The 15,095-nt window shown below is 42.5% G+C and overlaps 1 protein-coding gene across 1 annotated transcript in view; it reads left to right on the top strand.

Moving 5' to 3' along the window:
- LOC129726561 (nephrin-like) overlaps positions 1 to 15,095 on the top strand; it is an 875,571-nt gene that overhangs the window by 747,638 nt on the left and 112,838 nt on the right. Inside the window, exon 7 of the mRNA XM_055683414.1 lies at positions 13,597 to 13,800. Within this exon, the coding sequence (XP_055539389.1) occupies positions 13,597 to 13,800 (204 nt within the window). The remainder of the gene's footprint in view (positions 1 to 13,596; positions 13,801 to 15,095) is intronic.

The following is a 15,095-nucleotide window of genomic DNA, read 5'->3' as shown; positions in this document are numbered from 1 at the left end:
TTTCGATTAAGTGTATATTATACATTATTACAGAAAAAATCCTTTAGTTTTGCAAAAAAAGCGAAGTGTTTTTATTTATGCCATAAGTTATTATTTTAGAGATACTCATTTCATGCAACGAAAAACTACTGACTATCGAATATACATTAATTTGTATTGTGCCGTGTCAAATAAATGTTGTGTAAAAAAAATGAACTGTTGTTCTCTTTAAATAAAACCAAACTTGGATGTTACTCGTTATCTTCGGTGCAATAATTTCACGAACGTAATATAAAAGGTAAAACACAGTACACATTTTCATGTCAAAAACATAAAATTCCTTTAAAATTGCATTTTTCATATCGTCTCTCATTTTTCACTTCTCTCTTCTAGTCCACCAATTTAAATTCCTGAAAAATAACACTTTCCGTACTACTCACTGCCTATATGCAACTCACTGAGGACAGATATGTCAATTTACATTTCCATTTCCATATACAAATAAATTTGCTGATAAGCCTTGAAAATCACGTAGCTTCGGTAACAATGTTCTACCCAACCAGCAGCAGAGCATGTGTGCGGGTTGTCTCTGCTGTGGGTATTGACATGATAATCACCCTTGTCAAACCAGTCAGTGTCATCTCTTTTCCCACTTTACGCACCCCTAACCACCGGCGACGGCTCAACAAACGTTAGGACACACTGTGACCAGCAATACCGATTCTCATCATTTTTTTTCCTGTCTCGTACCACACAAACTGACGCACGATTTGTGCCCAATTTGCCACATTTAATCATAAAATTTATTCGCCATGAAACCGGATCTCCGGGTAGACCCAATGTTTGCGTACCGGCACCAACAGGAAGAGCACACATACATCCGCGGTAGGTGGCACAATGCGGTGTTATCAATGTACTGTGTAATAGTCAATTCTCTTCTGTGCTACTCTTGTTGTACCTAGATTTGTCATGTTGTGCAAAAATGCCCGGGTGTTTTCGAATAGTTCGCATACGCAGAGGATGATGAAGTGTAGCACCAATATAACAGATAAGAGCATTGAACGAGTATACCTATGGCAATATTACGATAATAGCAAACCCTGTGAATGTTAACAGTTTATATCCGACTTTATTGAACGAACTAAATTGCAATTGCAATCAATCAAAAAACGTATTAGGAAAGAGTCATAAACCATGGATGTTAGAACCAAAACGTCAAGCTTTCAATCTCTCAAAAAACATAAGGTTACTTCACCCAGTAACAGTTAAAGTTCCTATTGCACTGTTTTAGCAGTTTTCATGATCAATTTTGCTAAACTGCCATTTAAGTTAATAGCACCATCAGAACCTCCTGATGGCCGTAATAAAATTACTTTACTGCTGAGGACTCCTTCTTGCAAATGTCTGTTGAGGCAATGATAAGAATAACACTAAAACCTAAACCAATTTATTTCGTCAACTCTTTGCCGCAATAAGTCCAATTATAAATTATTCATTAATTGACAGTAGCCACAAAAAGTGATTGTGTTGTGCTGGCCTACACAAAGCATAACAGCATATTTTTGTTTTTAAATATTTTCCGCAACGAAAAGAGTTCGTGCAATCAATGTTGCTAAAATTGGCAAAAGATGTAGAGCAAAATGGAACATTCAACTGTGATAATATGAGCTAATAACATAATCCATCAAATATTACAAGTTCATGTTGAAATTTTAACAACATGGAAAATACATTCCATTGGTTCTACCAGCTGCAACTAAGTTGGGACCGTCCTCACCACAATCCGCTAGTAAAATCGTAGGTTTGAGCAGAAGCAAGCTTTTATATAGTCCAGCTTACTTTACCTACTTTTATGGAGATAGATTGTTGAACCCAGAATCCAGAATACGCCTCTCCAAATCTCGGTTTTGGGCTTCTGCTCTCAAGTCTCCCCTTAAACCGGCTGCTCGACACATCCAGCGCGTGCAAGGTCTGCCTCGAAGTTGTCGACCTCTATTCGGTTTCCTGCTACATATTAACATTGTCGGTAGCTCATCCACCATCCGTGCTACGTGGCCAGCCCACTGTAACCTGCCGTGTTTCATCAGCTTGACAATATAAGCATGTTTGTACATATTCTTCGTACAGTTCGTGATTCATGCGACTGCGCCACACCCAATTTTTTAGTTTACCACCGACTATTGATCGCTGGATTCTACGCTCGAAGATCTCGCCCTCCTTCCACGTCCACGCATGTCCGTAGAGCGCCAACGGGAGAATCAGAGTCCTGTAGAGCGCAAATTTCGTACGGATCTGTAGGCTACGAGAGCTAAGCTGGCTATACAATCCATAATAAGCCCTGTCCGCTACCGCAATCCGTCTCTTCCGTCTGTCACGAGAGTACCAAGATAAACAAATTCATCGACCACTTCGAAAGTATCCCCATCCATCTCCACCGCAGCATCAACACCCGTAGAACCACCACGCTCTCCGCCAGTCACCATGTACTTCGTTTTGGCAGTATTTATGGTGAGTCCAATTCTCGCAGCTTACCTTCTGAGAGCCGTAAAGACCTCCTCAACGCTCAGCAGTTAACACCAATAATATCATTGTTGTCCACGAAGCCCAGAAGCATGCGAGATTTCGTGATGCAGGTGCCGCTCTTTTGCACATCTGCCCTTCGTATTGCACTTTCTAAAGCTATGTTGAATAACAAGTTCGAGAGCCAGTCAGCTTCAGACCATCTAACGTCATAAACACGTCCGAAAATTCACCCGCTATACAGACGCTTGATGTGAAACCGTCGAGCGTCGCACGTATCAGTGTAATTAGTTTTGTTGGAAAACCATGCTCAAGCATAATTTGCCACAGCTCGTTGCGTTTCACTGTATCGTACGTCGCCTTAAAGTTTATAAATAGATATGTCTGCAAGTTGTATTCTCGAAACTTGTCGAGGATCTGTCTCAAGGTGAATATCTGGTCCGTTGTAGATCGTCCCGCTCGAAAACCGCATTGGTATTCTCCAACAGCGGCTTCTTGAAATGGCCTCAGTCGCTAGAACAGGATATGAGGGAGAAATTTATAAGCGGAATTCAGGTGGGGTACGCTTCGATATACCTCCCGGTATTTCTCTCACATCACAACATCGAACCATCCACTACGCGTGACTCCCGTTGTCATGCCTATTACCTCTCGCGTTATTTCGCTGACCGCATCATGGATGTGCTTCCACTGATCGTTCAGATCCACTCCAGCCGGTTCATCGATCCGTCTATCAACTTTCCGAGTATATTCTGCAGCTACTCCTTCCGCAGACAACCTCTGGATGTCCAGACGTATCTTCCTCGCCGATCTCGCTTTAAATACGTTACACAGCAGGGCGCGAATCTTGCCTATCATGAGATAGTGATCCGAATTGAGGTTTGGCCCTCGAAAGGACCGCACATCTATGACATCTGAAAAGGGCCGGCCGTCGATCAGCATAATTTGTAAAATTTGTATAATGTGATCTATCTGGGAGCAGGCCTCTCCATTTAGGTATCTCCGAATGTTCAGACGTGCAAAATGGGTACTACAGATGGCCATTCCCCTGGCCTCGGCGAAGTTCACTAACCTCAAGCCGTTGTCGTTGTTGGTAGAGTAGAGGCTTTCCCTGCCAATATCGGGACGAAAGAACTCCTCTCGTCCGACTTATGCGTTAACATCTCCAATGACGATCTTTATGTCATGTTGTGGGCACTCTCCATACGTTTTCTCAAGAAGCTCATAGAATGAAGTAGATATGGCGCTTGAAAGCAGTGCCCGCGGTCTGATCAACCGTATTCACGTTCTCCGGTTTCTGGCCAACGGACCTCCACTTTTCTCTTCCATAGTTCTCTGGCCAAGACGCCCCCGGGTACTGGTTCGAGCAGAGTCCTTACATTCCAAGTGCCAGGTTTGAAATCGTTGTCCTTTTTCGTTTGCCTAGGTCTACACCGATTGTTTCGATTCGTATCATCCTTTGGATTGTTCGAAGTATGTTTATTTTAGCATGTTGCCTTACTAGGTTCAGCCGTCCGCTCTGGATCAGTCGCTGTTTGAGCCACCCCTAACCTGGGGAACAGACGCTCAGACAAGTTGGTCTCCAAAAGAAACAACTCCTTCTTTCCTGTCCGCATACGACCAAGTTCCGGTTCACCGATTTTCCCTTGGTTACTCGTATTCCAGTCGGTACCACGTGGAGGCAGGGATAGGAGTTGTTGGGCATTTTCCTCTGAGCCACACTGGGGTCTATTTTATGCCAACTAATGCGGAACTGCTGGTTGGTAAACGGCTGGGCAATAGAATAGACCCCAGTGTGGTCCATAGCATAAGCCTAGCAACTCCTATCCCTAACTCCACGCGGTACCGACTGGGATACGAGTAACCAAGGGAAGATCGGTGAACCGGTGGGAACTTGGTCGTATGCTGACAGGGAGAGCAGCTTTCTTGATCGTCTGTTCCCCAGGTCAGGGGCGGCATCGCAGCCCTAGTAAGGCAGCATGCTGAAAATAAACATACTACGAACAATCCAGAGAATGATACGAATCGGTACAATCGGTATAGACCTAGGCAAACGAAAAAGGACAACGATTGAAACTTGGTACTTGGAATGTTAGGACTCTGCTCGAACCGGTACGCGCGGGCATCTTGGCCAGAGAGCTACGGAAGGCAAATGTGTAGGTAGCAGCCATACAAGAGATGCGTTGGCCTAAAACCGGAGAACGTGAATTCCGGGCGGTTGATCCGACCGCAGGCACATCTTTCAAGTATCACATCTACTATAGTGGCGGCGATAGAGCGGAACGGGGCGTCGGTTTCGTGCTACTTGGAAACCAAATGAAGCGTGTTATTAGGTGGAGGCCTATTAATGACCGTCTATGCGTATTGAGGATCAAGGGCAGATTCTTCAATTACAGCCTCATCAACGTGTACGCGCCGACAAACGATAAAACCGATGACGTAAAGGAGGAGTTCTATGAGCTCCTCGAGAAAACGTATGGAGAGTGCCTACAGCACGATATAAAGATCGTCATCGGAGATAAGAACGCACAAGTCGGACGAGAGGAGTTCTTTCGTCCCGTTCTTTCGTCCCGTTTCGTTTCGTTTCGTGGTAGGCAAGATTCGCGCCCGGTTGTCCAATGTATTTAAATCGAGATCGGCGAGGAAGATACATCTGGACATCCAGAGGTTATCAGCGGAAGGAGTTGCTGCAGAGTATACTCGGAAAGTTGATAGACGGATCGATGAACCAACTGGAGTGGACCTGAATGAGCAGTGGAAGCACATCCATGATGTGGTAGCGGAACAGCGCGAGAAGTGATAGGCATGACAACGGGAACCACGCGTAGTGGGTGGTTCGATGCTGAGTGCCTAGAGCTGACGGAGGAGAAGAACCGAGCCTACGCGTGAGTAGCAGCTAATCGTGTAACGCGTCAGAAGCGGGAGAAATACCAGGAGGCAAGAGCTGCCGAAAAGAGGCTTCATCGCCGTAAGAAACGTGAGCACTACGATCGCGTCCTCGCGGCGGCGGAGAATTGATTCACCAGGCACGACACGAGGAGCTTCTATAGAACGATCAACGGAATCAGGAACCGGACTGTGCCAGTACCTGCCATGTGCAATGACGGGGAGGGGAACCTGATTACCGATGAATCGCAGGTGGCCAGGCGTTGGAAGCAACATTTTGAAGTGGTGTTGAACGGTGAGGAAGGTAGGAGAGTCGTCGAAGGGAACAGGATATAAATTGGGGAGGACGGACATGCTGCGGACCCACCAACATTGAACGAGGTGAAGAATGCTTGCAAAGAGCTAAAGAACCACAAAGCCGCTGGAAAGGACGCCTTACCAGCCAAACTTTTCAAAGTTAGAAGCGAGCGGATGTGTAGTGCAATTCACCAGATTATCCTAAGGGTATGGTCTGAGGAACAACTACCTACGGACTGGTTGGAAGGACTCATATGCCCTATCTACAAGAAGGGACATAGGCTCGACTGTAGTAATTATAGAGGCATAACCCTCCTCAATTCCGCTTACAAAATTGTCTCCCGTATCCTGTTCCAGCGACTGGAGCCGTTGCAGGAAGCATTTGTTGAAGAATACCAATGTGGTTTTCGAGTGTGGTGATCTACAACGGACCAGATGTTCACCTTGCGACAGGTTCTCGACAAGTTTCGAGAACACAATGCAGACGCATCATCTGTTCATAGACTTTAAGGCGACGTACGACACAGTGAAACGCAACGAGCTTTGGCGAATAATGCTAGAACAGGGTTTCCCAACAAAACTAATTAAACTGTTACGTGCGACGCTTGACGGTTTCACATCATACGTCAGGACGCGTTTGTGACGTTGGATGGTCTGAAGCAAGGTGACGGGCTCTCGAACTTGCTGTTCAACATAGCTTTGGAAGATGCAATACGAAGGGCAGATGTGCAGAGGAGCGGCACCATCATCACTGAGTCTCACATGCTTCTGGGCTTAACGGACGACATTGATATAATTGGTGTTAACCGTAGAGAAGTTGAGGAGGCCTTTACGGCTTAAAAAAGGAAGTTGCGAGAATTGGACTCACCATAAACACTGCCAAAACGAAGTACATGGTGGCTGACAGAGAACCTGGTAGTTCTACGGGTGTTGGTGCTGCGGTGGAGATGGATGGGAATACTTTCGAAGTGGTCGACGAATTTGTTTATCTTGGTACTCTCGTGACATGTGACAACGAGGTGAGCCACGAGGTGAAGAGGCGGATTGCAGCGACGAATAGGGCTTATTACGGATTGCGTAGCCAGCTTAGGTCCCGTAGCCTACAGATTCGTACGAAATATGCGCTCTATAGAACTTTGATCCTCCCGGTGGCGCTTTGCGGACATGAATCGTGGGCGTGGAAGGAGACCGATCGACGACCGCTAGGGGTCTTCGAGCATAGAATCCTGCGATCAATACTCGGAGGCAAACTAGAGAACGAGTGTGGCGCAGGCGCATGAATCACGAGCTGTACGAAGTATACAAACACGCTTATATTGTCAAGCTGATGAAACAATGCAGGTTACAGTGGGCTGGCCATGTAGCACGGATAGCGGATGAGCGACCGGCAAAGATAATATTTAGTAGAGAACCGGATAGAGGCCGACGACTTCGAGGCAGACCGCGCACGCGCTGGATGTGTGCTGTCGACGAGGATGCCAGAGCAGCGGGTGTAAGGGGAGACTGGAGAGTAGCAGCCCAAGACCGAGTTTTGTGGAGTAACCAAATATATGTGGACTACACGCTTGTATGTTTTTCTGCAGGAGAACATAAAACCAAAAACGAGACTTCAATCACTGCATTTGTATTTATGCCACAATCAGGTTCATTTTTGCCCTCTTTATTCACACATAAGCAGAATCTCACCGGTCAGCCTCAAATGTCTATTTAGAAACAGCACTGTTTCGTTCCCCAGTGTTTACTTGAAATGGAAATATGTATTTGACCAGAGTTGCCGGAGATGCGAATGTTGTTCTAGATGGGCACGAGTTTTGTATCTTCAAAGAGGTTCTAATGAGTTTCGTGAAGCGATGAGCGTGTGTGTTTTCACCATTGTTGCATCCGCTTGCAAGAAAGCAAATGTTTGTGTTTTTCTCTAACGCAGTTCACAGATCGTGATGTGAGCTCAAGACGCATATGAAGTTTTTGAAATCATCAACGCTTGCATACTGTATGACGGAGAAAAAGATGATACCTGGCAGCTCTCGTGATATTTTTTATCTACTCCGTATGCGTATATGAGCATGAGCATGAGCATGATTGACCGCCCGCGGTTGCTACTCCGTTATTGCCAGATCAGCTGTTATTACACAGAGAACCAATGGATGATGCTTGGGATTAACATTCATCCTCAATGTGTAAAAACTGGTGATCTTAATCTTTATGTTAGGCAATACCAGCGCCGGCCGCATCCGAATGCAGGTCAAAAAAGGAGTGTGTATAGGAATATGTGGACGTGATACTCGCTTTATTGGAAGCCGAGAACACCTCTGCACTTCCACGAGAAATCACTGGGATGTTGGAGAAGAGCGTAGAGTTTGCAGCAGGTTTCGTTTTGGTAAACGATGCGCTGAGTTCGAGTACCGGGTTCATAATAACAAATATCGCGCCTACAAGTTCATAATAACCTACGCGAAAATTATTACGTGATTCGAACTCGTTCTGTTTGATATACCACCGAAAAAAGGGCACGCGAGGATACCGGACCTGCGACTAAATTAAGACAGACTAAAATATTCGAACATTCCCTCATCAAATCATCATGCAACTACCGAAGAGAATCTCCTATTGATGTATCTCAGCCGACTACACAATGTTAAGAGGGCTACGAAAGTTCTATCCATGTTAACGTCTCGACACTTCTATTGTTTCCTCGATAAGGTTATACCGAAAACTATATCGCGTTGACAATCTATCTGTAGAAAACATGAACTCATGGAAGGTATCGACGTGACATTCGGACATCTGTTTATTAAGTCACCGTTATGATGCAACTACCGAAACGTATCTCCCATTGATTTATCTCAGCTGACTACACGATATTACGAAAGCTACTAGAGTTGAGTCCTCGTTAACGCCTCGCCACTACTATCGCTTCTTCGTGAAGTGACCCTCTTTATACCGAAAATTATAACACGGTTATAACCAATCTCTAGAAAATGCGACCTCATGAAAGGTATCGACGCCAAGTCTCTAGATATTCGGTCACCCGGAGATCTGGCTTTCTGCTTAACAAGTCGACTAACGACATTCGTCTGTTCTTAAAAAGCGATTTGCTGACCTCCGCCCAATTGAAGGCAGAACCGAAGCATCATGCACGACCGCTCTATTCCTTCCTACCGATGTGGATGCGTAGGCGTTTCACGTCGATTCTCTTTTGTTTGTCTACGTAAGAGTCACCTATCAAATACAAAAATTTGGCTTAGTTTCGGATCCATGAATTTTATCCAAAGTTGATTACTTCTAAATATTAAATGCACGCGAACACGAATACAGTGCTAGTTCACTATCCCATTAAACAAATGTTGTGTCCTCTTATTGCTTATCACAATTTGTTACATTTATTTTACTATCTTTGTTTACGTGTGTACACACGCACATACACCCACACACATACGCACCTACATCTTCACACGCACAAAAGCACTCCTACAATCTCGCGCGTACACGCACTTTTGTTCCATTTAATCGTATTCAGTAAGAAAATCTAATATAATTATATGGTTAATATAGCCGTTCGAAAAATACCGAGGTCCAACACAACACACGACACGGGAACTCCGAATTTCGCTTACTATCAACCCTGTATAGATCTGCTTCACAGTGCGTAATCGCATTTATCTATATCGCAAAACCAATACTCTAAAAAAAAACCCTGCCGAAGCCCCGATGGGGACCTATGCTGCCATTATTAGTTTTAATTTTTTATCACTGCCTACCTGACACCATATGGGTGACTTAAATTTGTCTAAACCAGCACAAACTGTATTCATTTTTACAAACCGCACGTAAAATGATTAATGAAATCTAAAATTGGATAGAGTCGTGTAACATAATGATATGAATTTACCTCTTCTTTGCTGCCTCTTTCCTTTGTTTTTGCCAGATTTGAAAAAAATGGCCGGCCTTACACAAATCAATGTGACTTGGAGAGGGACAGCAATGTTTGCATCCTTTCGCTGAAAATACTTTTAGTAGGTATTTGATACTTACCTCATCATTGCCGGTTTTCAGGCGCTTCTCTTAGTGCAATAAGAGCCCTTTTCTTTTTCTCTACTCCGTATGGGTATAACGAACAAACTAATACACACACACTGGATGAATTGGAAAAAGAAGAAACTAGTAATATGTGCAACATATGCGACAGTATGTGTCGTTTCTTCACTTGACTGGAGATGGAAGGGGGCATTTTTTGACAGTGAAAATTTTGCATGTGGTTGAAACGACCATTATTAGATAGTCGAACTTCCGTAACATGTGCAAATTGTATGACAGTATGTGTTGTTACTTGACTGGAGAAGAACTTTATTGCTTTTTGAATAACAGATTTGTTACCTAAAGGGTCATTTTGCGTTATTGCTTTTAAAGTAATAAGGAAAAAATTTGGGTGTAACGTACGCGTAAAAAAGGACGCAACTGGGGACGTTGAGCGGGTTCGCCATCTTAGGTGCCACATCGATAATCAGCCACCCCATCTCCTTCACAGATCTCTTCGAATAATGGTACGACGCCAGATCCGGCCAAAACACCGCGTCTTCGGCCTTTTGGTATTTCTTGATGAACGACGCAACTTCCGGCAGGCGTTTCGTACTTTAAATTTTTCCGTTCACGGCCAGTCCAGAGCGAAAGGAGAGCAACTTTGACATCCCTTTCTCGCTGATTGTCAGCCACAGCAGCACCTTCTTGGGGAACTTGGTGTGTGAAATAAACTTCACCTCGGTGCTCACTTCCTTCGAAGTGCCCTGCCAGTCGTTACCATCCAGAGTGAGACAGGTTTGACCGGTTGCACCGACCTCCGAGGCCAAGCGCATGCAGCGATGTAGCCACTTTTCCATCAGTCTTCATCTTCCTTTGGAGCTTCTTGTCGCTCAGGGTCGTCGGCCGTCGTGAACCGGGCTTTCTTTCAATGCTCTGATTGTTGTCCAATAGTGCCAAGATGTTGCAGATGCCAGAACGGGCGTATCCGGTGTCCAAAAACTGCCGCACGATGTACTCATGTCAAACACGTCTGCAAAGTTTCATTTAAACCGATGGATGCCACTCGAAATTGGACACCCTCAAAATGACATTGGAAAAAAAGATTGTTTGAGTTTGAAAAGATAATTTTCCAATTTATACGAACCGTTCTCCGTTTTTCCTGCTTTGAACAATTTGTGGAAATAATTTTCTTCAGAATTTGGTATGTGAATGAACAAGAGATTTTCGTAGAACCAAAGCTGTTCTAATAGGGCTAATCTCCTTTGATTTTCAAAATACTGTTCAACCATACCGCACCCATATTATTTAATTTTATTAGAGCGTAGAATGCATTCTGAATTTATATTCTAAAGAACCGGGTTAATCGATTACATCTTTTGACATTCTAAATAATAATGTTAGTCACTTGCATGCCAAATTTAATAGTATTTAGATAAAAGCTTTTATTTCTAGGTTTATTTTTACAGACGATTTCTGAAGAAAAATTTCTTTTATCACACACTACCGTCATAAGACCGTAAGAGACAGTTATACTTGTAGCTCCAGTAAAACCGTTTAGAGAATTAAATAAGATCAAGGAGCTATAAATTTGTTAATTGAAAAAAAAAAAACGTTTCGAGTTGTGTTGTTACAACCGAACCTCACTTATACAATCCGTTTTACTGAAACCCGACGCACAATTATTTTTAAATCTTTGGACAACAGCAGCCAAAATTTTCGCTTGTTTACATTCATCCACCTACTGCACCAGCCGCTTGCGATGAAATCTTTTACACAAATGGAACAATCAGAACGAAATGCTTCTTTTCGGTAATAAAGCTTACCACCATCTGATTAGGATCCATTCAGCTAGCCCATATGTAACACAATTTCTTTGCTGTTTTTCTGCGCTGATCATCATTGTAATCAGCCAAAAACTGTTTTCTTTTTTTTTTGTTGAATTCGGTACTTTTTGGTTTGTCTAGTGTCAAATTGACGAACGTAGTATTCCACAATGTAAAATAATAAAATGTCTTCAAATATATTTCATATTTCACATTATTAAAATTACCCTGACTCGTACAAGAAACATTCCACATATAATTAAAATATCGTAGCCTAAACATATTCAATATAAATATTTTGGTATAATGTGAATTTCACATTGACGGAACATATTGCAGCAATAAGAAAAAAATAACTACACCATTAGGTGGAAACCTTTTTGTTTTCAAATCTAATACCAGACGACAATGGCGCGCAAAGTCAGCTCCCCATTCTTACATCCTGTGTTGCGGATAGAAAATCCACAAGGATTCCACGTAGCCGAGAGCAGCTTTGGTCGGCATCGTTATCATAATTAACATCTTCTTTTATTGCCTAACAAGAGAAAAAAGTGGCGGTGCATGGATTTTTTCTTCTTGTTTTTTCTAATGTCACACGAAGTCAAGTCGGAACGGTATTCTACCAAACCAACAGTTCCAGTAAACTTGTTCGTTTGGCGTATAGCGATTCAGAAAAAGGCTCGCTAACCGTGCGTACCTGATAGCTGTTCTAGATTTTTTTTTCAACAAATTGAGGTCATATTAATTGAGATGTACAAAACAGCATCATATTAATGTTTTGTAAAGTTAAATCATCAATCTGCCGTTTTAAACACGCCTTACCTAGTTGATGAAACTCCCCAACCTTTTTGCAGTAATCAAATTTTCAACCTAATCCGGTATTTCTCGTATGCAGCCTCCATCAGAATCAGAAATATGAATCAGTTTACCGCAAAATGGAAAGTTGGAACGATACTTATTTATTCGTCTGTCAACGATGCTTCGGTACGCTACCATCGCCTCGGTGCTCCATTATTTGTTTCGTAACTATATTTCTGTTGTATTTCAATTATGAAAACCACAAACCAGCATAACACAATACACAGACTAGCAGATAAAATCGATTGTACTCCATGTGGAGGTCGCAGAGCTTGCGTACACATTGGAAATACTTCCAATAACTTCAATGCTTAAATTTTAATTAATACAAACAACGTCTGCCAAACGTTGTTTCACTGTTCTGATTTAAAAACTGAGTTTTAATCAATACAAATTCTAGGCCTTTTCCACATACACAATGGGGGCCGCTCTTAAACCGCGCCATAATTTTTTTATTTTTATATTCTCCTGAAGGTATATTTAATTTTTTAACACCTTCTTCTTGGAAAAGTTTTCTTATAGGCTACACTCATGGACAGTCGAGTCGAAAATATTAGAGCGAAACAGGTTTCATGAATGTTCCTAACAATTTGAAACAGCTCAATTTTCATTATTTTTTATTTAAGCAACCCGCCTTTTAAATGCAGTCCATTGTTCCAGTCTAGATTAAATGGTATTTGACGACAATAATGAAATGTTCAGTAGAAAAAAAAACAAGAATTCATACCACGTAATCCGATCTTCAGTACATTTTACTTCTTCCTTGGTCCTTTATCGTTCTCCTCTTAATATCCACGTGGTTTAAGAACGACCCCATAATGGAAATAGCCTATTTTCATACAACGAACAGTTGGTCGCTTGGAAGTTGGATGACAGACCACAAATGAAAAATGGTCATTTTTAATTCCGCAGACGTATAAACACTCAACAGCTGTGGCCATTAGAATTGGATTGGTATGGGATTCAGATGTATATTAATGTGGTTGCCTGCATGTTTCTGCGATTGTATGTAAGAATGATGATTGCAAATTATTCAAAGTCAAATGTATTTCGTACGCGAAATTTTAAATTTTTTAGAGCTCGTTGAACTTGTTTTCTTGAATCTTATAGTTTTTAAGCCATATCTATATTACCCACATAACACAGAATTCACTATTTACCACAACAACCAAACTTATTTTCGGTTACTAATGCAGTTCCTTCTATACATTTTTAGGTCGACCACAACCGTCGGTTAAGTGGCTCATCAATGGCATCCTGGTGGACGAACAATACGAGCACAATTCCGGTGACGTAATAGAAAATCGGCTCCTCTGGCCAGCCATACAGCGATCCGATCTAAACTCGGTCTTTACCTGTCAAGCAACCAACACCCAACTGGCGGAGCCGAAGGAAAGCAGTTATGTGCTGGATTTACACCGTAAGTATACATGAAAAATTTTAGTACAAAAATCAAAAAAGTTACAGCATATTTGTAGAAGCTACGGTAGTTAGGTCTCATCGATGTACAAACGTAATCCCAAAAATCAACGAGGACTTGCAAACTTCAAAACACTTCCTTAGGTAATGCAACTTTACAATCGCCTCTAATCTGCTTCCAGTATTGACGAAACGTTCACAAATTAACAATGGCATCCTCTTCCCTGCACTACGATAGGATCCTTTCTGGCCGACTGAGCAGATTTGGTACAACCCGTTTTTATGATATTCCCCATTAATCTGCCCAAACACCCTTCAGCTCGTCGGCTTTGTTTGCCATCTCGCTACGGTGCGGTGTGACCGGCCACCTCCGTAAGTGCCGTCAACAAACTCGGAGAGAAACCGCACCGTGTCGTGTGATGTGACAGAAATGCTGCTTCTATAATGTGCTCGTTATGGCTGGCATATAATCCCTCTCCCGTTCGGATTTCGCACAGCCCCAAAAAGGATCGTGGGACTGGAAATTGTGGTAAATTAGTAGTGAGCGTAGGAAACGCTCTCGTTCAGCCTGTCGTTTGACATGCCGAGATATAAGCGACTAAAGTATGCTGGTCGACCGAAGGATTTACTGAACGATTTCATATGGTCGGAACAGGGTGCTTAATTTAGCAGAAATGGGAGCATCACACAGTTCATGCCATGGGAGAGATAATCTCTTTATGTCAGTGAAGTTGGCTTATCGTTCGTTTACATTTTGAAGCGCAGATTTCAGCAGTTCATTATAATAACAAAATAGTATCAATTCTGCGGAATAAGCAGAAAGATTGTTTTGAAATCGACAAAAAACGGAGCGTGTCTTTTTTTCTTATCTTTTGTACAGTTACTAACAATACAAATGATATAAAATATTTAATCACAGGTTTATTAAAAGATCACAAATATCAATTTGATTTCTCGTTATTTACTCGTTGAAATATCTGATGATTAGGTTTTGATTCATACGGCTAGTTCTAGCAAAGTCACACACTAATCCTTATTACAATCCACAGTTCCCTTTTTGTACCAGAATTGAAACTTAGTGCACGGTGCATTTTTTCGCCGATTCGTGCATCACAAGGATTTCTGTATACTATTAATGCAGAGTAACCCTTCATGTTCTCATACTAATCCGATCCATGGTTCCAAATATGTTAATATGTCCTAATGCGTTTTTTTTAATAATATGTTTTAACATTTGTTATGAGCATTCCCAACAGAGCACAGCTTCGCATAAAGCACATTGGCCATTGACAACAA

The sequence above is a fragment of the Wyeomyia smithii genome, chromosome 3, assembly GCF_029784165.1.
Source record: "Wyeomyia smithii strain HCP4-BCI-WySm-NY-G18 chromosome 3, ASM2978416v1, whole genome shotgun sequence".
Classification (NCBI taxonomy): domain Eukaryota; kingdom Metazoa; phylum Arthropoda; class Insecta; order Diptera; family Culicidae; genus Wyeomyia; species Wyeomyia smithii.
Note: the sequence above shows the minus strand (reverse complement) of the source record. Positions and strands in the feature narration are given on the sequence as shown.